We start from the raw sequence: 26,474 nt of genomic DNA, 5'->3' as shown, positions 1-26,474 counted from the left end.
TCAGTAGAATTGGACACAACCAAACTTTGATGCTCACATGTCAGGACTAGGGCTATTGATATGTTGATTGACAGTGAGATAGACCAATTGATTTATGTACAAGCTTTGCTTTCATGTCCAGCGGACTGGACGTAAAAGGTAATTTAAAGTATTTCCTTATTTTTACATTCACCTCGCTCAGTTCCCTTTGTGTCTGCAGTATTTCCTGCTGACTGAAGAATACACAATTTAAGATTGACTCCCACTGTGCTTTTTTTTGTATAACGTTAGTATGTATTTATTTATTTTTTTTTCAAATTCAAGCCTTTGCTTATTCCAAATTGGTTTTGAAATTTTCTTTCATCTCTCCTGCTGCGTGTTTAAGAGGCAGGATATGTGCTGAAGATGTGCAGAAAAGAGATGAAAAGCATGATTGTCTTACCCTCAGAAAGATGAAGTTTGGTGCTGATGTCTCTGTGAGTTTGTCTTACCAGTGGAGGACTCTGCTCTCTCCCAAACAGTCACTTTTTGTGTGTTTCTACGTGACAGGCTGATGAAACCTACAGACCCCTCCTCTTTTTGTCTTCCACATCTGGTTATGCGACATGCACTCAGGAGAATGTGCTTTGGGTTATAAAATACAATATGTGAATTATTGTGACCTTTTGAGGAGTTGGTAGGTGCATTTTTAGACAGGTGCAACTTCAGACAGATCAAGGCTAGCTTTCCTCCTGCTTCTAGTCTTTATGCTAAGCTAACCACGTCCTGACTCCAGCTCCATACTTGAATCACACTCATGAGATTGATACTGTAGGTATCTTCTTATTTAAACTTAAGACAAATGAGTAAGCCTACTTTTCAAAATGTCAAACTATTCCTTTAAACAGTACGACAGGCCTTTATGAGAGACACTGAAAGCAGACAGGGTCCGTGGTCATTTTGAGGACATAGTTGGTGTTGTATAGAAATGCATATACTGAAAGTGTGGTTACACTTTACTTGAAAGTATCTACATAAGAGTCAGTCATGACACATGAACCCTAACCCTAACTCTAACAATAACCCTAACCATAACTTGTCATGACAAAAACCGAATGACACTTACTAAAAGAAGCGTTATGTCACAAAACGTTTATGACTTGTTTATAATGTTTATGACATGTTCATGACATTGTCGTGTCACTCTTATGTAGATACCTTCAAGTAAAGTTCTTTCAAATATTTTAACTAACCCAATGACTTTCACCCCCAACCCCTTATGTATGTTTTTGTGTGTGGAAAACAGTCTATACAACCTTTAAATTATAAATCGAGACACAAACAGGTTGTGTGAGATTCTTGGTTAAACTGCTTCAAAAACATAAGCCCCAACCCCTTACATGTTTTTGTGTGTGGAAAACCTAAAATACAGGTTGAGACACAAACAGGCTGTGTGAGATTCTTGGTTGAACTGCTTCAAAAAATAGTATTGCTGTATGCAAATCTGTTTAAATGGTCTTGAATGTAATGTTTTTGCCTCCAGCAAAGATGGCTAAATTCAGGCTGTGAAGGAGGGGTGGGGATTAGACAGGAGCAGCAGTTTTATAAAGCATCTGAGTACATTTACTCAAGTACTGCACTTGCACAAATTAGGCAAGGCAAGGCAAGGCAGCTTTATTTGTATAGCACATTTCAGCAACAGGGCAATTCAAAGTGCTTTTTTTAATTTAAAACTTTAATTTTGTCTTTTCTTTTCATGCCATCTACTCCACAACATTTCAAAGAGAAATATTGTACTTTATTATTACAATTATTGGACAGCTTTAGTTACTTTATAATTTGCATAAAAAACATGAATATTCTATAGATTATTAATTATTCATGTATATAGTAGTATATAGTAAGTATTTTGACAATCATTTAAGTCATTTTTATTCGAAAACATTTCATGGTTCCAGCTTCACAAATTTGAGAATTTGTGGCTTTTAGTTGAAATAGTTTTAATAATTCTATTTTATTTCTAATAATTTTCAGGTTTGGAAAAAACAAACATTGTGAAGGTGTCACTTTGGGCACTGGGTAATTGGGACAGCATTTCTATTTTTTTTCTGATATATATTAATCAAGAAAATACACAGCAAATGAATCCATAATAAAAATGATTACTATAGTTCCAAATTAATTCAACTATAACAGTAAAAACCTGCTTTTATCATATTGCATGAGTAAAAGTAATCTAATGATATAATATATTAGAGTATAACACAGTGGCAGACTCAGGCTGTCTGAGTCCTTGCGTAGTGTATACAAGAGGTATACTTAGGCTATTACTTATTTTACATCCTCTATTTATCTGCATTTCTGTCTTTGTGCTGCTGCAACAACCACATTGTTCTGGGGATCAAAATAAATCATTTTTCATCCACTACTGTTATGCGAATATAGTAAGTTTATCCAAATAAGCAGCAAGTGGACCCGATTCTCCAGTCTGATGCCATTTTATCGTTACAAAAAAGAGACACAACAGAATGGCATAATTAAAAGGGGAAGCAATATCCAACCATTGTGTTGGGTCATAAATACACTTAGGCGGGGGAAGACTGAAGGGGCATGACGGCAAACCAATCAACCTTATTATTTATTAAGGTATCGCAAACACTCAGGTTCTGGCAAGTTTGAAAAAATAATTATTTTATTTTACAAGAAATAAATGCATGCAAACTCATCAAAATTAGAATTCAAACACATGATGATCTTCTGTTTCGGCCTTGAAATTTGACCTCTTGTTTATGGGAAAACTAAAATAGTTCCTCCCGCTCTGCGATTTATTGTTTGCAAATGGATACTAGCCTATATATAGCAATGCAACCTGTCTAGACAAGGCCTTAATGCAGGTTTACGTGAATTTGGGGTGCCTTGTAATAAAAAAAAAAAAACTATTACAAAAATTCCATTTAAAGTATATTCAGTATTTTTATTTTGTCATTTTGTTTCATTCTTTACATTTTATAGTCTATTTTTTTCTCGTGGCAGAATTGATCTTCCATAGCCTACATAATGACAACGCAGTACAGTGTCCTTGGATTTTTTTTCCCACTCTCAACGTTTCTCACGCCTCCGTCTCCGCTCAACTGCTGTGATTGGCTTTTTGGTATGACAGCTTCCGCCCTACATGTAAACTGCAGCTCTGATTAGTTGAAACATCTGACCTACGTAGAGTTCACGCCTTCTCTCCGGCAGAGGACAGGTTAAACATGGCGGCGTCCGTGAGGTGCTTTCTCCGCTCAGGAAAGGTATTGAAAATATTATCTTTTATGTAATAATTTTGCATTTGTAGGGTGATTAGTGTACGTAATGGCGTCTCTCTGTCTTTTCTACAGAATGCCGTGTCGGCTCTGGGCCGGCGGGGATTTCACAAGAGTGCTCCGGCCGCTGTGCAGGTCAGTGTTAGCAGCGTAGCAGGCTAGCTCTAGCTAACACTCCAGCTGTTGTTGGGTTTTTATGTTGTTTAACTACAGAGTTAATGACAAAGTACAGCTGACAGTTGTAATTGTCAGTGGTTACATGGTCGGACTATGTTTCACGTCTCCTGGCTTAACCATAGACTGTATAATATAACGTTAAGTTTAAGGGTTACTGCTGTAGTCACTGAACCGAGATGTCACGTCCTGTCAAACCTAATTTTCATCTATTAAACACATGTAGAAATTAAACTGTTTACTGTGAAAACCCATTTCCCCCCATGTCAAGAACAAAAAAAAATCCTGTCATAATGAGAAACTTTCTCAAAATAATGACTTAGTATCTCAAAAGAATGAGCTTTCTCGAAATATACTAAGTCATTATCTTGAGATACTATGTCATTATTTTGAGAAATTCCCATTATAATGACTTGCAGAATCTTTTATTCATCATTAGCGAAAATGGGCTTTCATAGTTCACTGGTTGGTTGAAGCAACAGAAAACATTAACACCAGAAATATAACAATTTAGCTGTCAACTTGATGGATGGACGGATGGATGGATATATATATATATGGGTGGGTGGATGGATGGATAAAGTGTCTTTCTTTATCCTTAGAGGGAAATACCCGTGTGCCAGTTCACAAACGAAAAACACTGAACAAAGAATAATTTTAGGGAATCAATCAAATATCAAAGTTAAAGGAACACGCCGACTTATTGGGAATTTAGCTTATTCACCGTAACCCCCAGAGTTAGATAAGTCGATACATACCCTTCTCATCTCCGTGCGTGTTGTAAGGCTGTCTGACGGTTCCAGCGGCATCAGGCCAGCACAGAACATGCAGGTGAATGGTTCCAGCAATCCTACTGCTCCCAATAAGTGACAAAATAACGCCAACATGTTCCTATTTACATGTTGTGATTTGTAGAGTCACAGCGTGTACAAAAAACAACATAACATGAGACACAGCTATCTTCTAACCGTAAACAAACCGGGAACTATATTCTCAGGCTGAAGAATATAGTACTTGGGTGGAATGATTTGCTTTGCAGCAAGCCTGTCTGAGAATATAGTTCCCGGTTTGTTTACGGTTAGAAGATGGCCGTGTCTCATGTTACGTTGTTTTTTGTACACCCTGTGACTCTACAAATCACAACATGTAAGTAGAAAAATGTTGGCGTTATTTTGTCACTTTTGTCACAATTCGGAGCAGTAGGATTACTGGAACCATTCACCTGCATGTTCTGTGCTGGGCTAAGCTACCGGTGGAGCTGTCAGACAGCGTTACAGCACACACAGAGATGAGAAGGGTATGTATGGACTTATCTAACTCTGGGGAATACGGTGAATAAGCTAAAGTCCCAATAAGTCGGCGTGTTCCTTTAAAACCACAATCAAAATGTCAAAAACACAAGTACTAATATACTATAAGAGCTAAAAGTATGCCCTTTAATTATATATATATATAGGGGGGAAAATGCCTCATCATCATGCAAATAAAATAATCAGAATAAGCCTGCCACAACCACAACTTTATGGCTTACTTACTCTAAACTATTATTTATTTATACTGAATACGTATATAAATGTATATGTATATAAAATGTACAAAAATATAAAAAAAAGACAAGTATTGCAGGAGTAGTAAAACATACAAGTTAAGAAGTAGTTGTAAAAACTCTAACAAAGGAAGCTACATTTGTGACATTCATTGCATTTCTGATTTAGAGTACTTCTGTAGTCCTCCCAGACAGTTTTAATGACATTCGTATATAAAAAAATGTATTGCACCCAACTGTAAAACATCAGAGTACAGACTTCACTAACAGGATGGCTTGACATGAAAAAGACATGAGAATAAACTCTGTCCTTATTTTTCCAGATGATGGTCCGTGATGCCCTGAACCAGGCGATGGACGAGGAGCTGGAGAGGGATGAGCGGGTGTTCCTGTTGGGTGAGGAGGTGGCCCAGTACGACGGAGCCTACAAGGTGAGTAGACGCTCCGTAGAACACCGTGGACAAGTTTCATAAAGAGCAGTTTTGACGTATTTCAGCACATCGTCTTTTGCGAGATGCTAACTAGCCAGTGACTGGACCAGATGTGGGACAGTTAGAGTAATATTGCTTGTTGTTGTCATTTCAGTCGCACTTCCTCCTTCTTGAAACCTGTTTCTATCACAGTTACACACTGAGGCTGTGAGTCAAATTCAGTAAAAGAATCAGAAAGGAGTTTATCGCCACAGTAGTTAGCCTACGTGGAATTTGCCTTGGTGATGGGTGCACACAAACAAACATATTAAACATTAATACGAATAAACAATAAATACAGAAACGGAGACAAATATATACAAAAAGCTAAAAGCTACAGAGAAGTAGATTCAGGAGATATAAAATGGTGAAATAAAGATCAGGCTAACATGAGCTCTATATTATTTTAACATTAGACATTTCAGCAGCTCAGCCTGTTATCTTAGTGCAGCCACATTTATTTTAGTCTCTTTAAAGGAAAGCTACAGTTTGTTTAACTTGGGTGTTATTACTGTAGTTATGTCCATCATTTCGATCAATAATGGCATTGTTCTTCTCACCAAGTTCATAGCTGAGATCAATAAGAACTAGTCCAGCAGGGCAAGTAACATGAGCAGTCAGACGATTGGCTCGCGCTTTATATTTTTCCCTAACAGAACGCGTACCGTAAAATTCATCGGGAACAAGGAATGTTATATAGCCGGTTGCTTGGTTTAATTCTTACGCTATTACCCTGCGTGTGCGTGCGTGTGTGTGTGTGTGTGTGTGTGTGTGTAGGTGAGCAGGGGTCTGTGGAAGAAGTATGGAGACAAACGCATCATCGACACTCCGATCACAGAGGTGAGACTCTATACCATTTCGCCCTTTACAAATGTTCTCTTTTGTACTCTAAACTGAATCAGCTCTCTCTCCCTGGTGCAGATGGGCTTTGCTGGCATCGCAGTGGGAGCCGCCATGGTGAGTTTCTTTTCATCCACTACACAGTAAAAGGCATCGAAACATGGTCCACCCAGGTATACAAACTCAGGGCCTGGACCCAATGGCAAAAACACATGTCCCTGGGTAACATACTGAATGTGCGCTCCTACCATAGTGTGTACAAAATAATGGTCTCCGTGATGTCACCTGTAGGTTTCTTTAGAGCTAAAATGAATGGCCGCCTTGGCAGTGCCTGACGTCTCCTAAATCCTGACTCATCCTGGATATAATTTGGACTTGGTCTGACTCAGGTCTTGGGACAGGTGTTAGTTACTAGGAGCTAGGAGTGGACCTGTGAAGACCTCCACTAGATATTTTTGTATATTACAGCAAGAAATAAATACAAACATTATCGTGCAAAACAAATACAAAATTTGAAAAAATACTAAATTAAAATTAGTTCAGAGCTGCAGTGGGTAGAATGCAAAAAACCCCGCCAATTTAAAGTAGAGTGAGACCTCTTCCAGCTGCTCTCCCTTTTATCCTCTTTGTCGCATGGGGGATATGCATGTCAGAACAGCCAATAGGATCACTCTCTCTCACTGAAAGGACCTGCGATTGGCCAAGGACTCCCATGACAGCTAGATTTACTAAAGCCTGAAAACAGAGCAAAGGGGAGGTGCAAAAGTCTTGTTTTCTCTTAGACCACTTGAATTACAATATGCTGAAAGATTATTATGGCCCATTAAGTTTAAGTTCAAGTTCAAAGTTTTATTGTCATATGCACAGTAAGGAAACATGTTTCCCTGTACAATGAAATTCTTCCTTTGCTGTCCACAGAATGCCGAACATTGTAAAATCTACAATATATACTACAAATTAGTGCTGTCAAACGATTAAAATATTTAATTTTAATACTTTTTTTTTTTTTTTTTTTATATAAAAAAATAAATAAATTAATGTCATAGTTAACTCGCAATTAATCGCACATTTTTCTCTATTTTAAATGTCCCTTGATATCTTTTTTTTTTCCATTATTTTTTTCTCATTTTAATGCTCACATGATACGATTGCTATTCGGTCCGGTGGATAACGGTCGTTAAGGCACCAGTGCCGTATTAGCACCGGCTCTAGCTAGATCCGGTGTGGTGTTGTAGTTTTTCTAACGCTACTAGTTGTTGCAACAGCATGTGAAAAAAACTACAAAGTTTGCTAGGCCAAAAAGAATGTTAATCTCGCGATAAAAAAACAAACAAATTGACGCCGTTAAAATGGGTTTGCGTTAACGCCGTTAATAACGCGTTTAACTGACAGCACTACTACAAATATACAAAAAAAATGGTTTTAAAGGCATGTGAAAAATAAAGCAACAATAATAATAATAATAACAGTAAACAGTGCAAATGTAAATAATGCAATTAAGAATGTGCAAACTGGAGAAATGTAAACAGTTGAGTACAGGAGTATAAACTCCTATCCGCTGTTTAGGAGTCTGATGGCAGCAGGAAAGAGAGTTCTTTAGTCTGGAGGTCCTGCATTTAACACTTCTGTACCTCCAGCCTGAGAGTAGAAATGTGAACAGTCCGTGCTGGGGATGGGTGGGGTCTTTGAGGCTGGAGTCGGCTCTCCTGTGGACTCTGCGATGGTAGGTGCTCTGCAGAGAGGGCAGTGGAGTCCTGCTGATCTTCCCTGCAGTCTTCACCACTCTCTGCAGGCGTTTGCGGTCCATAGCAGTAGTGCCGCCGGTCACAGAGGGTGGGGTGCAGTCCAAGTGTAGACAGTTTATGGGTGAGTTTGTGGGGGATGACCGTATTGAAAGCGGAGCTGTAGGCCACAAAGAGTGTCCACAGCTTTAAAGGTATAGTAAGTGATGTTATCCAATACACTTTTTGTCAAATTCAGTAAATATCTTGTCACGGTCACCTCTCCATTTTCTGTGTGCCCTGAAAATAAATCTGGTGTTTACAGTTTACACAGCCTGGGCTGTGTAAATGGAAAACAATCCGAAAGGAGTGCACGAGCCACAAAACACTATTCCAGCCAATCAGCAACAAGTGGTGACAGTGGATGGTAGGGGGGGAGGGGGGAGGCAGCATGTGAATTTGCCGGCCGGCCAGTAGTTATGTCTGTGAAGCTTGTGAAGGTTGTAGGTTGTATTTATTTGGCAGTTGAGTTCAAACATCAACAGTATTTGCGCAGCATCGCTTACTGCACCTTCTAATACTAATGAAGGCCAGCCATGACAAAACACCCGAGTACTCTTCAGAAACTCTTTGGATTTAAAATGACGTCTCTGCTGTGGACATTGCGTCCACCTAATTTTGTCAACATTACTTGTTTTTCCCCCAGCAGCTCTCACTAATGTTACCTTTGTCCCAACCCCCCCCCTCCAAGGCTGGCCTGAGACCCATCTGTGAGTTCATGACCTTTAACTTCTCCATGCAAGCCATTGACCAGATCATCAACTCTGCGGCCAAGACCTACTACATGTCAGCTGGTTTTCAGGCGGTGCCCATCGTCTTCAGGGGACCCAACGGAGCATCCGCAGGCGTCGCCGCACAGCACTCACAGTGCTTCGCTGCGTGGTGCGTTCACTGACACCTGATACTATTACTGTTATTACTCTCACTTTTTACAACTTGGATCTTATTTTCGTAGTTTTGTCCATTACTTTATCAGTAATAATACATTGTAATCACCAAGGTAACAACTGAGATGTGAGTAAAAAATAGTAGGTGAAGTAACGGTATGTGATGTTGGTCTGGCAGTAACAGTTGCTGTGCCTGTCTGCAGGTACGCTCACTGTCCAGGCCTGAAGGTTGTGAGTCCCTGGAACGCAGAAGATGCCAAAGGTCTCCTGAAGTCAGCCATCAGAGACGACAACCCTGGTGAGACACCGCACTACAGCAGGTCAAAGTTCAACACCACAAAGAGTTCCACAAAGCTGTCGCTGCTGCATGTAAAGCTCACTGCTGTGGTCCACATGTGGAGCAGGTTCTTTCTCCTCAAGTGGATTTTGATATCTGGACACATCTAGAAAGTCAGGAACGCGGTCCGAACCAACGTTCATGTTTTTGTTGCATTGTATACACACCCAGTCAGTTTTGGTTTCACATTGCAATAATGCGACTGAACTAAAGCATTACAACAATTAGCAGCGAAAAACTATCCCTAAACGTTGTAATAATAATGTATTGCATTGTAATTTTGAGTCTAAATGTTTTATAGCAGGGGTCATCAACTCCATTTTTCCAAGGGCCAGAATTTTTCTAAGCAGACACTCCAGGGGCCGAACTTCCTAATATGCCTATTTTTGTTCGAAATGAGGAGTGATGGTTAAAGTCTGTGATTAGGAAACATGGTTGTAGTATGCAGCGTCCTGATTGGTGGAAAATGCTTGCAGAAAGAAACGGCTGTTGTCAGGGAAGAATATCACTGTCAAAGAGGCTGAAGCGAAAAGTTGACGTGGAAAAGCCCAGCTTTAATGATGAATGGACAGATAAGCAGGCTATGCATTCGTCACCTATGCCCATTTGCAATGAAACGATGTTGCAAAATAATACAACCAGCATCATCATCAAGAATGAAGAACGCAAACAAAATGGTCACGTCATTCACGTGCATATTAAGTAGCCACATGTATATGTTTTGGTCTTATAATACATCCATAGATTTACCCCTCCAGCGGAGAGGATGGTTCGTTCAGCCGGCAGTTAAATTTATAAGAATTTGTCCAAATTTCAAGATTCCCGGCAAACTAAGAAACAGTTGGACTACAAACAGACACCTTTTGTTTTAGTTTGTTTGTAAAAAATTCTCTATTTGCAGAGTAGAGCTGTTCGTGTAAAACAGCGCGGTGGACTGAGCAAACAGAGCAGATTGAAATATCGCTTTCTACATGTTTATGCCTGTCCATACAGGTGAGTGCATTGATAAGTATTGACTTTTTACTCGCAAAGGTTTTATTATAGCCTACTTACAGCAACGAGACTAGCGTGAGTTGATCTGCCCAGCGGCCATTGGTTATCTTCTTTGTATCGTTCCCAGTCAGGTACTGCGTGTTTTAACGCACACACATCTCGGCTCAGCTGTGTGTGCGGAGCGCGGGCATCTCTGTACAGAATCCCGTTTTATGGTTTCTATTTTTATTCTATTCTCTTTATTTGATATGAACATACTGATTCCGTTACACATGACAGCTTTAAGAATGCTTCTTGGAGAGAGGGATGCGTTTACACCTTTTCAACATCTGACTAGAATGCGGCACAATCGTCGCAATCTTGAATGTATTTACACTTAGATTTTACTACCGAACTGAAGGTGTGTGTGTGTGTGTGTGTGTGTGTGTGTGTGTGTTGCAGTGGTGTTCCTGGAGAACGAGCTGATGTACGGTGTTCCCTTCGAGATGTCAGAGGAGTCCCAGTCCAAAGACTTCACCATTCCCATCGGCAAGGCCAAGGTGGAGAGACAAGGTGAGGCGTGGTTGTACCAAACCTGGCAACCAGTCACTGCAGCCAACAGCAGATAGTTCCAGCATGTAGATCAGTATCATAAGCTGGTCTTGTCTTGGGCTATGTTTAGACGGAAACGATCTGAAGAGAAAATGCAAAAGTGGCGTTGCGTTCTCACTTTTTATTCCGCGTTTAGACGAGCGTTATGGGGGGGGGGATCTGCGTGCATATGGTGATTCAAAAGTGAGTGAAATGCGATCCACCAAGTCCGCGCACCTGCATAGAACCTTCCTTCTACTTGTCTCCCTCTCCTCTCCCTAGTAGTGTGAAGCGAACAACAAAAGCTGATAATTTTGTCTGGACAGATGAGGAGGTGGAGTTATTGCTCCAAACAATGCACACACAGACACACACGCGGCGCACGCACATGCATGCGCGCGGCACACACACACACACACACATTTGCACACTGCGTATTTTTGGAGCGTTTTTAAGATTTCCACTCTGGAGGGTGGTTTCACTTTTTTCGTCGGCGTCTAAACGAAAGGCACATCTGATAAAATATTTTGTGGTTTTCACCCGCGAGTGTATTTGTGTAAACGGGGCCTTACACTTACACAAAATGTTGAACTATTCTTTGAATTTGCAGAAATCACTATAGAGGGTGAATAGATGGGTGCAACAATCTGTAATAGTGTTTTATAGAAAAAAAAATGTGATTTTTTTTTTTTTTGATGGTTTGCATAAAAAAATACAAAATGAGTTTTGTTCCCATTTATGTGGTGATTAAAAACAGGTTGCTAATTGCTAACTTGTGACCTGAACCTCTCTTCTTCTCCTTTCTGTGTTTCAGGGACTCATGTCTCTTTGGTCAGTCACTCTCGGTACGTCAGTCACTGCCTGGATGCTGCCGTGGTCCTCGCCAAGGAGGGAATCGAGTGCGAGGTAGAGGATGGAACACACCTGTTTGTCCGACACAGATGACCTGTGCTCTGCGGCCTGTTAACTACTTCCTGTCTGCCTTTTGTGTCAGGTGATCAACCTGCGCACCATCCGTCCTTTGGATGTGGAGTGTATTGAGACCAGCGTGATGAAGACCAACCACCTGGTGACAGTGGAGGGCGGCTGGCCTCAGTTTGGGGTCGGAGCGGAGATCTGCGCCAGGATCATGGAAGGTAACAGCTGACGCGCTGCTTTAAAGCCCCTTTGAGACCTGGGAGCATGTCCCATTGCTATTTGTCTGCAGTGCTCATTTGTTAGTATGTTCAGTAGGTGACTCACTGTTCCTTACGGCGTTATCCAGACATGACCGGACTATAAGAAATGCATGCTCCGTGGACGTTGTTCTTAGCATACCTGTTTTTGATATTTGCTGCCTGCCTGTTTGTTGCTAAATTGATGGCTTGGTTTAATCACACAAGTGTCTGCACTTGTTTTAATTTGCGTGATTTTGTTTGTTTTGTGGTTTCTCACTTGCTGTATGAAAAGTGCTATATAAATAAAGTTATTATTATAAAATCAGGAATCTCTGAGTAGGGCTGTGAAATCGCTATTTCTATACCACTAACAAGGCTCAAAATAGCACCACACTTCCACGGTAGCATCAAGAGGGTCCCTACATGTAAACCGAAGCATTGAGAACTTTGTAAGTGTACAGACAGTTTATTAAAAAGGTAGTTTATAAAGACAGTACCGTTAATGTATACGGGCAGGTGCCATCTTGGGAAAACAGTCACGATCAGTCGAACGACCAACGCCGTGCTTGAGCTATGTTACGGGTTACTGGTTACACGTCGTTCGACTGATCGTGATCGCATGAAGGGAGGGTGGGCGCGGGTCATCTGATAAATACAACGCTGCTTTTTCTGGAGCGTGAGGTGAGCGATTTGAGTCAAGCGGGTTGAAATCTGAGTTGAGCGTGGAGCGCTATTGAGCGGAGTAGCTGGGAGCGAAGGGAATGAACAGCTCCGTGAGCAAGGAGGGGAAATTCTCACCTTTCTCACCATTTAGAGAATTGAGGGCATCAGCTAAACTAAAATCTTCAACCTCCTATGTGTGTTTTCAGGTCCTGCCTTCAACTACCTGGATGCTCCGGCCACCAGGGTGACGGGCGTTGACATCCCCATGCCATATGCCAAAATCCTGGAGGACAACAGCCTGCCGCAGATCAAAGACATCATCTTCTCTGTTAAAAAGACCCTCAATGTCTGAAACACACACACAAGGCAAACCCACCTGAATCCTTCTTTGTCTTGTTCACACAGACGGTAAAAACATTTGAACCATGTGTAAATACAGCCAAACTGTTCCTTTTTAAAAAATGCTCCAGATTGTAATGTTTTTTTGCCAGATGTTGGCCCATGAAACGCACAGCTGTTTATCTGCACCGAGAGCAGCGGACACACACGGTTCGGTCAAGTTGTCGACTCTGTAAGTCCGTGTTACAAACTTGACCGAAATCTGCGTGTGGCTCTGACTGCTCTCTCCATTTTTCTTCCCTTCAAAATAAAGGTTGCTATTTCCTGTAGGCTTTTTTTTTCGGTTCGGTAACAACAAATCTGCTGAGTTTGCTCCTGCGTGCTCTCAAATTTAGACTTGCAGACTGATCACAACTTAATTTTTACTCTCAGTAGTTTTGTTGTTAATAAACTCCCACATTTCTAACCACCAAAACATATTATACTCAGTCTATTAAACGTAATTCCTCCCACTTAACACAGACTGGTTTGTCTCTTAAAAAAGCAGCAGTGAAGTAGAATAAGCCTGAGTGCTGGAGGCGGAGTGTGGTCAGGAATATTTATTGTAGCTGCAGCAGCTCTGTGGATGTTTTTGCTGCTGTAAATGACTCTGTTACAGAAATAAAAACCTTTTTTTGAGTCCTTCATGCTGCTTCATTCTTTCACATTACAATGTATATATGTTCCTTTCTCTAATGGCCCTGACACACCAACCCGATAATCGGCCGTCGGACAGTCTGGCGAAGTCAGTGACTCGAGTCTGTTCGGTGTGTTCCGTGCTGTCGTCAGCCGGAGGAGCCGTCGGCCTTCATTTTGGCCGACCTGACTTGCTGGGTCGGACGGCGGGCAGTCGGACTCAATGACCAATCTGATTGGTGGAGTGCTAACCCAGAAATGACGAGCGGGATGAGCCTGATGAACGCCTCTCAAAATCTGACAAAAATCTTTTAAACTGACCTTTGTCGATCTGAAATGAAGACAGATTCAGCAACTGCATGGCTTATTTCTCACTTAAAATGTTTTCAGAAAAACGTTTCGGTGAACTGTCTTCGTAAAATATGAGATCGTATTCCGAACGAAGCTGCCATTATGCCCGATTGTAAAATCCGGAGCAGCCAGGCCCATGTGACTCGTTCATCCAATCAGCTGCCAGTTTTTATTTTTTTGGGCGACAATACAGATTAGCGCCGCCTGCTGTTATGGAGACGTATTATGTCTCGCGCACGCGTCGCTTCGGTGTGTTCCGAGGCACTTTTTTGACCAACTCGGGGAGGCAGTCTGCCCGACTGCTTTTTCTGCTGACGGTCAGCCGTTGGGTTGGTGTGTCAGAGCCTTAATAATTCAGGAGTCCATCCTGTTTACTTCACTTTTGAAGATGCAAACCAGTTAACAGGTAAGAAATAGCATTTGTTTTTTTCCACTACGGTTTGACTTCTTTTAATTATTTAGGGGACTTTTATTTCATAAGTCAACATTTATTTCACTATTTTTTTTCAATTTCTTATATTCAAATGAAGGGGGTGTGGTTATCACAGATGCAGACCTGTGGCATGTTGGTGTTTTGTGTGTGTTAGAGACGATGTGTAGGCGGTCGGGGGATGGAGGGGAACTAGGATGTCGAGCTTTTATATACTGCTGTGTAGTTTAACCTACTGTATCATGATATATCACAATGTATTAGCTGATCTAAATCTGCAAGGTATAATGTAATGTCAAATAATGTAATGTTGAATAAATGTAAAGTAAGAAATACGTTTGCCTCCAAAATGTAGAGTAGAAGTATAAAGTAGCTAACCTGACTCCGCCAGATGGATTGCTTCGCATTTGCTCGGCATATCCATCTGGGAACTTTCCGTTGGAGAACTTTTGGGAAGGGGCGAAAATACTGGTTAGCTGATTGGATAAACCATCTGTCTACCACCGCCTATGTTGCTGATAGACGGGCCAAATCAACCAATCAGATCAACGATATATCAAACAACATCTTTTCCTCCGAGAAAAGCCTCCAGTGCCGTTTTTTGCTCTTCTTTCAATGAAGGAATACTTTCTAATTCGGATAAAACTTGCGCGATAGCTATGCTCATCTCATCCGTGGAAGCCGACATGTTGTTTAAACTGAACAGTCGCTTCTCGTTGCGTCACACCTAAACCCGCCTCAAAACCAACGCTGATTGGTCGGTCGTTTGGCGAACGGCTCCAAATTTTCTCTGTCTCAAGATGCCAGACTGATCTGCGAGTGGAAAACTGGAGCTTGCGAGATCAGGACGGTCTCACGAGGCTATAAAGTAGCATAACATGGAAATAATCAAGTAAAGTACAAGTACCTCAACATTGTATTTAAAGGTGCTGTAGGTAGGATTGTGAAGATCCAGGACTTGGCAAGAAAATTTGAACAGCGATAACTTCTCAGTCCCTCCCCCCTTTCTGCTAAAGCCCAAAACGGTCTCCTAAGCCCCCCCCCCACAAGGGAGAATGAATGCGTGTGCATGAGCAGTGATTGACATGCAGTTAGACACCCCCCCTGGCCCTGATTGGTGCATCTGAACAGGGAGCGGTGGATTTTTCCAACTCGCACTACAGGCTGTAGGTGGTGCCAGAGGAGCCAGATTTTTTTTTTTTTTAATTACCTGCTTCATGTAGTTCTACTGGAACATAGGGTCAGTTTCAGCAAATATGACAGAAAGTTAGTTTTATAAGTCTTACCTACTGCACCTTTAAGTACAGTTGAGTAACTGTACTTGGGTCATAATACCACTGCTCTTTCTACAGAAAATCAAGCAACATCACAGCTTAATCAAAACATTTAAAAATCTAAATCTAAATCATTGCTTTTCCTTATGGGTAAATAATAAAAAAATAACTTGTTATAAAATGAAAGAAAAGTCAGGATTCATTCTGAAAGCCCCAAATCTGCAACAACTGACGGGAGCAGCAACAAGAGAGTCACTGACAGAGAAACAAGACCGTTGAAGCCTTAAACATTTTTATTGGCAAACTTTTACAGGACGTTCTGCATCAGCCTGGCGGAACATCAGATCTCAGACCAACAGGCAGAAAACATCTGTTACAGTCCTCGACCTAAACACATCAAAAATAAACTATTCTGAAGAAGCTTTGAGAAACTCAAAAGAACAAACCCTCGTTACGAATGAAACTATATTACATGGTCTCCTGGTTCAAAAAACTTCATTTCATCACTTTCTAATTAGGAGAGAAAAGTTCAGCCGCGTTTCTAAAAATGGTGGACTTATTGCTAATGGCGTTTTTCCACTGCTAGTACCAGCTCTACTCGGCTCGGCCTGAGGTGGTACTAAAAAAAGTACCTGTTAGCAGGTACTTTTTTTCGTAATGGAAAACCAAAAAAGGCGAGTCGAGTCGAGCAGGCACCATGTAATGGAAAAACGCCATAAGTGAACACCACAGAAAACCATAAAACACTTTTAATGTTTGTGTCCTTAATTTCACAATGTCCTGGAAAGAACCATTTCATCTGCTACCAATTATAGGGAAAACATTGGGACGTTAATCTCCATCCATCTGAAAGACAAACTTCACTTCTGTGTTCTTCCATTTTCAGCTGACCTGCTGTGCTTTGATTAAAAACACTAAGCCACGCTAGTTTAGTCAGAGTTGGAAGTGAAAGAATTGAATTTGTCTTTACTTCAAAAAGTCAAGATTTTTGACGAAATTGAACTTGATTTTTGACATTTTTCTGAAAGCTCCGATATAAAAAGGTGCTTCATAATCTGGGTCTGAAAACCAAACGTACATGGAAGCCCGCCGTTAGTCAAAGTCGGTCTGAATGGTTATTTAATGTCTACAGTGGGATACTGTCAATGGACAGGATGTTTAACCCTCACATGACCAACTCTGTAATCTAACAACCATCTCGAGTTGTCAGATAATGTGAACGGGACTTGAACACAGCATAAAAGGCCTCAGCATGCTTCAAACAAGCACGTTGAAGCCTAGATTGTGTTCTGATGGCTTCACAGTGGCCAACAAACAAAGAAAAGAAAGGGGGGGAAAAAAGCGAGAAATTCCTTCTTTTTTTTTTTATGTGTGCATCCACTCGGCTCTCAAAAAACGTTAAACAAACACACAGCTTCAGTCTATAAACAGGAGAAGCCTAAACAGTTTAGAACAGCCACAGTGCCCAGGATGAAAATCAAACCACTTTCTGTTCCTGTGAGTTTACAAACTTTACTTTTGGCCTTTTTTCCACTACATGGTACCTGCTCGACTTGACTTTTTTGTTTTTCCATTATGAAAAAAAGTACCTGGTTCCTGCCGACAGGTATTTTTTTTTTAGTACCACCTCCGTCGAGGTTCCAAGCGAGCTGAGGCGATACCAAAAGGTGACGTGAAGACCTGCAGACTACTGATTGGTCGGAGAGAATCGTCACTAATCACTGCGTCATCATTGCTAGCGACAGACGGGGGTGTCCTGAACAAACCCGCCATTTTTAAATAGTTTAGCCAGCGGTGTTTTGTTTTTTTTTTGCTGCCACCAGCTACTTTTGAAACTGAATTTGTCTTCTGGCTGTGGCAACAGCCGCATGCCGAGAGTCCAAAACAACACACCTTCGACGTTCTGTGTGTTTGTCGCGTCAGGTCATGGCAGTGTCCTGCGGCGTCGCTATGACGACCAAGCCACGCTCGCCTCACGCGTGAGGCGGTACTAAATCTGCAATGGAAAAAGGCCGAGTCGAACCGAGTTGAGCAGGTGCCATGTAGTGGAAAAACGCCATTTGTGTCAGAGTCCTGCCAAGGAACTTTAAACTGAAAGAGCTGCAGCGACTTTTAATTAAAGACATTTTAACCCTAATCAGGATCCACTTTTTTCTTTTTAGCTTTTAACCTCCTGATAACTTCCATCATCTGGATAGACAGAGCAGAACTGACTCCTGCTGCTGGTCACTTATCTGTAATCTAACCGTCAGATATTTAAACATTTACACAGATTTATTGGTGGCTGATGGCTTTTTTTCAAGGCATGTTTGGGGTTGCTCAGCCTCTCTGAAGCCAAAGATTTGGCGTTTTCTTCCCGTCGTACTTTTGACGTGTACTATTCACCCTAAAGTGGAGTTGTGTTTTTTTCCCGTCAGAAGGGGCACGGGCAATTTGGTACTAACTATATGGAAATATTTTGAGAGTACACATTGTCAATATCCAGTTGTCAAGATGAAAGTTAGCCTCTTACTAGTAGTTTAACTGTAAAGTGTGGAGTCAACCGTTTCAAATCTGCTAAAATGTTAGAACTGAAACATTATTCTGAAAATGATTTTTTTTTTTTTTTTTTTTTTTTTTTTAATAAATGCAACTTTTTCATATTCAGGTTAAAATGTGGATTTGTTCTCACGAGTCTTTCTTCTGAAATTACGAAATTCTTTTTGTAGTGTGCTTTTTTTTACGACATTACTTACGACGAATGTCCAATGTCTTTTATCCCCAAGTGGACCTAGTACTCCATCATACGTCCCTACAAATAGTACCAAATTGCATAGTTCTGTCCAGAAACCTTCCTAAGGTTTAAGACATTTCATCTCAGTTCCTTTCTAGTAAATTACTAGGAAACTATGACTTCTGGAAAACAAAATGTTACCCAAAAATGAATTCTGGAAGCCGCTAACATCATCAGGAAGGTGGACAAAAGAGGAGGTTGGTTGATTTTGAGATCCAGCTAACCTGAGACACACCACCATCGGGGGCATTTAATCTCAAAACCGTATGCGCCGCGTTTCCTCAGAGCCGCGTGAAACCGCGTGCAGCGAGCTTTAAGGTGTGTTTTCTCCCGTTTGGTGGGTGTGTCAGAGATGTTATCCAATCAGCGGCGGCTTTTCGCACACAGCAGGTGGTTCAACAACCACCGTTTCGGTTCAAATAAACATTTATTTTTTGCGACGTTTTGTCGTGGCTGAACGTGTCCCAGGGGTAAAACCAATGCAGATAATCATGTGATCAATCAGCTGCGGGTGTGTTATTAGTCTCACTTTCATGGGAAGCAGTTCTGTGTTGTGAGGCGTTTCTGGGCTCAAATTAACTCATTTCTGGCTCAAACTGATTTTCAACATCAAAATAAGAATTTAAAGTAAAGCCCTCATTGGTTTCCCTCCAGTTACTGATGTCCTACAATTCCCAGAATCCCTTTCAAGCCCCCCCCCCCCCCCCCCAGAGATGAGGGCGGGACCTCTGTCCTGCTCTCTGATTGGAGGTGAGCATGTTCTTGGGCGAGGCCTACAAAGTCTTAGGGAGCCGATAGGTCAGATCGTCCGACTTCTGAGTGTCCTTTCAGCAGGCCGAGCCTCACCACCACGACCCGCCTCTTCTTCTGCTCCGACCCTTCCTCATCATCATCATCGTCCTCCTCCTCCTCTTCATCCACCTCCTCCCTCTCCTTCCGCTTCCCTCTCTCCTTCCTCTTCTCCTCCTTCCTCTGCTTCTTCGCCTTCTTCTTCCTCCTCTTCTTCTCCATCTCTGCCTTTTCCTCCTCTTCCTGTTGCACTTCTACCTCTACCGCATCCATTTCTTCCTCCTCTACCGCCATCTCCATGTCCTCGCCTTCTTCCTGATCCTCCTCCTCCTCCTCCTCCTCCTCCTCCTCCTCTTCTTCATCGTCATCATCGTCTTCCTCCTCTTCCTCATCATCTTCTTCCTCCTCCTCCTCTTCTTCAATATCCTCTTCCTCCACGTCGGACATCTGTTCTCCTTTCATCTGCCGTCCATTCTGTGTTAGCTGACAGGAAAAGAGCACAAAGTTAAGAGACAAGCATGATGTTCTCAACTCAGAATTTGACAATCTCCCAAAGATTGAAAAACTCTGGTACTTCACGAGAAAAAAGCAATAACAATCCTCTCTTAGATATGTTTGTTCTTTAGACGGAAAGAACTAGTGTCGATGAAGGCCGACTGTGTCTTGGCCAAAAAGCACTTGAACACAACACTAAGAGTTCAGTCGACTGCCAACCAAGCACGCACGTTCTGCGCCTGCGTGAGAAGAAATAACTCTCCACTCCGGCAGGCGGCAGTAACCTATTTGGCATTCATAAAGGAAAACCGCTGTGACGAAAGCGGACACCGGGAGATGGCCAACCAGACTGTCCATCTCCCGGGCTGTCATCCGTTCTCTCGGCAGAGAACTCTCCCTGCGGTGGGGAAGTGGGGGGGAACGAGCAGCCTCACAAAATGAGCAGATCAAAATTTCCACTGATCTGGTGATAGCAAGGTGTTTTCCTACACTGTGACAAAAGTGTGTGAATTAAACATTACGTTTTTTAATTTGACTTATTTAGTGGGCTGGCTGGCCAGCTGGCTAGTTAGCTTGCTTGGAGGGTGCTCAGTAGGGCTGTCCCAAACGATTATTTTTTAAACGACTAATCTAGCGATTCTTTTTTCGATTAGTCGACTAATCTAACGATTCATTCTCTGATTAATCTTCAATTCGCGATTATTTTACCATTGCTCAATTATTAACAACTTACACAAAACAAATTTCAATAACGTTCAAGTCTCTACTTATTAAAATTGGTCAACAGTGCACTGTTCAAGTCAAATGGATTTTTAGTGCAACCTGAAGATGTAGGCTATCAATCCAACAACAAAATAAAGTCACTTTCAGGAGGAATACAAAAATAAAAACTTAAAGTAAACAGAGCAAGTGCAAAAAGAGTAGCCTGTATTTGCTTTTTTTTAACAGTAGGCCTAGTAGGTAAAATAATACAATAATAATAATAAGCTCTTGTTTAACATCCAAGCTCTTCTCCCTTTAATCTTACAGTAAAAAAGTGCAATTTTAGCAACATATGAAATCAGATGTATCATATAAATCCAACATAAGGCAAGTTGCAGAGTGTCTAATAACAGTCTGTAATAGATTGGGTCACTCATGATGATGGTAAACCAAAAAAATAACACTGCCGACTGACAGCGTTTGATGATGCATAATGTTAAGTCACAGCGGGGCATTAAAACGAATCAACGGACTAACGTAGCCTACTGTTGGGCTGCTACTGGGAACACATTCCGTGTCACTATGTTGATAATCACACATGCTTGGGAGTAAAGCTTAGATCAGGCCCAAAACAATCAAGCCCGAGCCCGTGCACGTTGTGTCTGAGCCCGGCCCGGCCTGACACATTAATTGGAATTATGAGCCCGAGCCCGATTTAAACCCGACAATTTTTTAATACGTGGGCCGTTATAACTGACGTTATAAAGGACTCGTGAGATATCTGAAACAATCTGGCCTGGTTGCGCAATTATGGAAGACAGTGCTGCAGATGGGGGAGACACGATTTTAGCAGTTTACCTCACACTCAAGTCAGTGCAGGACATATACCCAGAGCTACGGGAGAAGCTGGCGAGGCATAGCTTTCTCCCCACCAAATTAGGCTAATAAAGTTATGATTAAAAAAAAAACACAAATGCTTGGACATATGGGCCCGACCCGGCCCGTGGGTCAAGTTCGGGCTCGGGCAGAGAATCTAAACTCTACTTGGGAGGGAAAGGGACAAAAAGGTGAGCAGAACTTACGGTGTTTTGCTGCTGTTATCCTGACTAAGGGATGCATTTGACAAAGTCTACAGACTACCACCAGTGATTCTTCTCACCGACATCGCCAACGCTGATTTAACCGGTTTAATCAACTGAGAGAGAAAAAAGCCAATGGGGTCGACTAGCGGCGGCGGTGCGGGGCACACCGCAAAAACTAGGGTGACTGGCGCACCTTAATGTCTAAAACCTTCAATCAAGTCACAATGTTCACTGACTTCAACACATAAAGGACTCCTAAATCAGACAAGCCGTTCGATGAGTACAACTGTATACTTCCTTCACTTTAGATGTTCATTTCATCTTTATGAACAAACATACAACATGGGTGACTTCCTTCTTCTCCTGATCCTGTTTTTTTGGATTGATTCATTGTGACATTTGCATTGTGCAAACACATACAAATGTCTAGCTGCCGTCAATGCATGTGTAACAAGCTAGTTGTGAGCTCTGCACCACCAGCACCACCGATCATGATACTCACTGTCTTCTTCTTGCCGTTTCGGAGCCTGTGCAGCAGTAACCTGACTGTGTCTTTGTTCTGACACAGTCCCATGGTGTTGAGGGCGTCAAGAGCAGTGCCAGAGCAGCCCTGCAGGCGCAGCTCTGCCCCCAGAGCGGCCTGCAGGAAGTTGTTCTTCCAGATGTTCCTGGTGAAGAGCGGGATGGAGAGCGCCAACACGGCCCGGCGCTCCAACAGCGTCTGGGCCTGGTCCTCTGACATCTGGCTGCACACAAAAAAAAACCCAGAACAGATGCTCATCAGATCGTTGACCCACGCCTGGCCAGATTTTGATCCAAGGACCCCATGAAAAAAAATGAAATTAACCTTCTGCATTAGCAGGATCCCTCAACTTTTTTACTAGGCCAATGGCCCATGTTAAAGCTCTGTGGACTGTGAACTGTGAGACTTACTTGCTGCTCTTAGAGAGAGCGGTGATGTCGGGGAACAGCGCGGTGAGGCAGGTGGTGACGAGTGGAGCTTTGTCCTGGGCCCAGTTCAGACAGCGCCGCCAGGGGAAGGAAGACAGGGGCTTTCTGTTCGACACCTTCTGATGAAAGGGACTGTCTGTCTGCCTCGTCAGCGCCTTCATCTGTACCATCACCAGGACACACATCATGCCACGATTACATAACAATGAAGAAACAAGTGCTATGTGCCTTATGAAGACTTAAAGCTGGATATATGTATCCTGATTAACAGGTATATCAACCACGAGGAGCTTCTGTCCTCACCTCCTCTTTCAGCTGTTTGCTCCAGAACTCCATCATGGGCTTCCGGGCGCCTTTGGCAGACCAGAGCATTTTGAAAGCAGACTTGTAGCAGGACTTGCTCACCAGCAGCGCCGCTTTGCTCTTCTTCCCCATCCTGCGACCTTTCTTATTCTTGTCTTTCACCACTGACTGCAGTCACCCACACCAAGGACACAAACAGCAAAACATCAAACATTAAAACGTCTTAATGCATCCCAAGTGTATGAAACATGACCATATCAATGGTTTGTGTGCAGACTGGTAGCCCTCTGTGTATTATAAATACAGTAGAGACAATCTGAGGCCTATATGGCAGAATCGCCTGGATTGTGATACCACTGTTCAGTATATCGCTGTTGTATCAGTTACACACACATACCCGTTTTGTCTGAGGCGGTTTCAGCCACAGAGTCCTCTTCCCGCTCTGTTTGCGTTTGCATTTGTTCCTGATGACCTGCGCACAGGTCTCGCAAAGGAAGGACTTCTCGTTCACTGTGGCGTCTGGGAAGACCCAATGCACAGTCTCCGGGTTGCTGAAGGTGTACACTGCCCTCCGGTTGAACCTGCGGCCCTGCCGCTCGAACAAAAACTTACAGGTGGCGCAGTTCTTGTCCTCCGGCCGCTTAGGACGCCAGCGGCCTAATCCCATTGCGGGAGAGATGACAACAGCAAGTTTAGTGGTATCTACTTCTTGAGGGTCCCCTTCGGTCTTCGGTGGAGAAGACACCTCCACATCATTTCCACCGGGGCAGTCCACTTCGGCACCCACGGCCGGTTCGGGAAGCTCCACCGGCAGGTTGGGCTGCCCTGGCGAGCTATGCTCGGGTTCAGCCGCTGTCGTAAAGCTTTCCTGCACGGGTACTCCATCGTCAGCCGCCGGTGTAACCGAGGAGGAAGACGCCTCCGTCGAAGTTAAGTTAGTGGCCGCAGTGTGGGCATAGTCGTGCTCGTTTGGTTCGGATGGAGGACCAGTTTCATTATCGTTCCCCGCGTTTGTCTCGGCGTTTTCACTCGCCATAATGTATGAAGGCTATCAGATTTGAGTCAAAAGTCGAAATACGCAGAAAGATAAACTCTGTCAGCGAGCATCACTGCTCTCAGAGCAGCAGGCTAACGGTTACTTACAAGCTAACACTGAACCCTCCAGAAAAAAACAAAATAGGATTTCCAGGCAGATGTTTCAAAGTTAAACTCTCCTGACCGCTTTAAGCGACGTGTGCAACAAAGTTTTTTTGAATATTACAAAGTGGCGGGGACAAAATATTGTCCGTTTTGTAGTATGAACAGTTCCAGAGCAGATTGAAAGAAGAGGAAAGCTGTGTCCAACAGGATGTAGCCACTGATAAACAAAATAGTTTCCGTTTCTGTTAACCGACAGGCTGCTGGCGTCCCCACGTGTTGGGAGGCAGATACTACATGTCTCTACAGACAGACAGACAGATAGCACAAATATTACACACTATGCTATTTTACTAGTATAAAAACTGCTGTAACAATTAAGTAATATTTATTATTTTATTCACATTTATCAAATCTGAACACTTAATTATTAAGTCATATAGGTTTTACATTAGAAAATACACACAGAAAATAAATTCCTACTACTATATTACCATTATTAAGAAAAGTGATTGTTTTAAGGTCACTCCAAACTTTTTATGACTTTGTATTATGATCTCAGTATTTATAAAATCCTTTTTACTGCTCTGAATATATACAGTACACTGATCAGTGGTGTAAACGTAGCAACAATTCAATTCAATTTTATTTATAGTATCAAATCATAACAAGAGTTATCGCGAGACACTTTACAGATAGAGTAGGTCTAGACCCCACTCTATAATTTACAGAGACCCAACAATTCCAGTAATTCCCACAAGAGCAAGCATTTAGTGCAACAGTGGCAAGGAAAAACTTCCTTTTAGGAAGAAACCTTGAATGGTGAGGAAAACTACCTGTTAGGGAGAAACCTCAGACAGACCCAGGCTCTTGGTGGGCGGTTGTCTGCCGGCCGGTTGGGGGTATGATGAACAGTGGCAATTATAGTCACAATAAAGATAATGGAACTATGATGAAATAGTAGTTGTTGTAGTAGTTCATAGCAGGGCACTGCAGGGTTGAGCAGGGTGTAGTGGGGCACTGCAGGGCGTAGCATGACGTAGCAAGGCGTAGTTCATGGCATAGCAGAGCACTGCAGGGTTGAGCAGGGTGTAGTGGGGCACTGCAGGGCGTAGCATGACGTAGCAAGGCATAGCAGTGTACTGCAGGGCGTAGCTGGACGTAGCAGGGCACTGCACAGCGTATCAGGGCACTGCAGGGCATAGCAGGGTGTAGCAGGGCATAGCAGGGCGCCTAGCAGGACCACGGCGACAGCTGCAACCATGATTTAGGTGCCACCCTAATCCAGGGTAATTTAAGGGCTTAGGGGAACAAGCTCCCCAGAGCTAGGTTAGTAACAAGCATTTGCACACAGATGAAAAGAGAGAGGAGAGAGGAGCTCAGTGTGTCAAAGGAAATCCCCCGGAAGTCTAAACTATAACAGCATAGCTAAGAGAAGCAGAGATAGGGAGGGGGCGCGCAATGACTGTGGCTACACACCCTCCCCCACCGGTCTAAGTGAACGCTGCAACTCCTCACTCCCTAAATATAAGCTTTCTATGAAGAGAAGCAGAGATAGGGAGGGGGCGCGCCATGACTGTGGCTACACACCCTCCTCCGCCGGTCTAGGCGAACGCTGCAACTCATCTCTCCCTAACCATGAGCTTTATCAAAGAGGAGAGTTTTAAGTTTACTCTTAAATGTGGTGAGGGTGTCTGCCCCCCGAGCCCAGACTGGGAGCTGGATCCACAGGAGAGGAGCCTGATAGCTAAAGGCTCTGGCTCCCATTTTACTTTTAGAGACTTTAGTAACCACAAGTAACTCTGCATTCGGGGAGCGCAGTGCTCTAGTGGGACAATAACAATAAGGTACTATGAGCTCTTCAAGATAAGATGGTGCTTGACCATTTAGAGCTTTAGAGAGAAGGATTTTAAATTTAATCCTGGATTTTAGAGAAAGACAATGCAGAGAAGCTAATACAGGAGAAATATGATCTCTTTTCTTAGTTCTTGTCAGCACACGTGCTGCAGCATTCTGGATCAGCTGGAGAGTCTTAAGGGACTTATTTGAGCAACCTGATAGTAAGGAATTACAGTAGTCCAGCCTGGAAGTAGCACATGCATGGACTAGTTTTTCAGCATCGTTTTGAGACAGGATGTGCCTTTTTGGCAATGATACGCAGGTGAAAAAAGGCTGTTCTTGAGGTTTGTTTTAAGTGGGAGTTAAAGGATATATCCTGATCAAAAATAACTCCTGGATTTCTGATAGTAGTGCTGGAGGCCACGGCAATGCCATCCAGAGTAGCTATATCTTTAGATAATGAAATTTGGAGGTGTTTAGGACCTAGCACAATAACCTTGGTTTTGTCTGAGTTTATCATCAGAACATTTTCAGTCATCTAGGATTTTATGCTTGAAGTTTAAGTTACTGCTTGGTTTCGTCTGGCTTGATTGACAAGTATAATTGGGTGTCATAACAGTGAAAGTTAATTGAGTGTTTCCTAATGGTATTGC

At 42.6% G+C, this 26,474-nt stretch overlaps 2 protein-coding genes across 3 annotated transcripts; one reads left to right on the top strand and one right to left on the bottom strand.

Moving 5' to 3' along the window:
* The first annotated feature begins 3,096 nt into the window (after positions 1-3,096).
* On the top strand, positions 3,097-13,706 carry pdhb (pyruvate dehydrogenase E1 subunit beta). 2 transcript variants are annotated; one of them, XR_004895321.1, is made up of 12 exons: positions 3,097-3,251; positions 3,339-3,398; positions 5,307-5,414; positions 6,231-6,293; positions 6,375-6,410; positions 8,766-8,956; positions 9,165-9,259; positions 10,733-10,843; positions 11,676-11,767; positions 11,856-11,997; positions 12,888-13,251; positions 13,290-13,706. XR_004895321.1 is itself a non-coding variant. In XM_031296780.2 (11 exons), exons 1-11 carry the CDS (start codon positions 3,213-3,215, stop codon positions 13,031-13,033), a joined length of 1,083 nt encoding a protein of 360 aa, XP_031152640.1. In that variant the 5' UTR covers positions 3,097-3,212; the 3' UTR covers positions 13,034-13,706. The 2 variants fall into 2 exon arrangements, 1 of the variants encoding a protein (XP_031152640.1); XM_031296780.2 differs by having other exon boundaries at positions 12,888-13,706.
* Positions 13,707-18,338: 4,632 nt separating this feature from the next.
* On the bottom strand, positions 18,339-24,255 carry LOC116047791. The gene is made up of 5 exons (XM_031296779.2): positions 23,243-24,255; positions 22,846-23,013; positions 22,525-22,703; positions 22,094-22,337; positions 18,339-19,795 (listed from the first exon to the last, which is right to left on the bottom strand). Exons 1-5 carry the CDS (start codon positions 23,879-23,881, stop codon positions 19,307-19,309), a joined length of 1,719 nt encoding a protein of 572 aa, XP_031152639.1. The 5' UTR covers positions 23,882-24,255; the 3' UTR covers positions 18,339-19,306.
* Between the last annotated feature and the right edge of the window lie 2,219 nt (positions 24,256-26,474).

Source organism: Sander lucioperca, chromosome 16, assembly GCF_008315115.2.
Source record: "Sander lucioperca isolate FBNREF2018 chromosome 16, SLUC_FBN_1.2, whole genome shotgun sequence".
Taxonomy (NCBI): domain Eukaryota; kingdom Metazoa; phylum Chordata; class Actinopteri; order Perciformes; family Percidae; genus Sander; species Sander lucioperca.
The sequence above is the reverse complement of the archived record's forward strand: the minus strand, read 5'-3'. Positions and strand labels throughout refer to the sequence as shown.

Excerpts from the sequence above, each read along its gene's own strand:
- pdhb (XM_031296780.2), top strand. The coding sequence starts at position 3,213 with ATGGCGGCGTCCGTGAGGTGCTTTCTCCGCTCAGGAAAG. Across the intron at positions 3,252-3,338 it reads GCTTTCTCCGCTCAGGAAAG|AATGCCGTGTCGGCTCTGGG; the intron begins GTATTGAAAATA and ends TCTTTTCTACAG. Across the intron at positions 11,768-11,855 it reads AGGAGGGAATCGAGTGCGAG|GTGATCAACCTGCGCACCAT; the intron begins GTAGAGGATGGA and ends CTTTTGTGTCAG.
- LOC116047791 (XM_031296779.2), bottom strand. The coding sequence starts at position 23,881 with ATGGCGAGTGAAAACGCCGAGACAAACGCGGGGAACGATAATGAAACT. Across the intron at positions 23,014-23,242 it reads AACCGCCTCAGACAAAACGG|TCAGTGGTGAAAGACAAGAA; the intron begins GTATGTGTGTGT and ends GGGTGACTGCAG. Across the intron at positions 22,338-22,524 it reads GCTCTCTCTAAGAGCAGCAA|CCAGATGTCAGAGGACCAGG; the intron begins GTAAGTCTCACA and ends TTTTGTGTGCAG.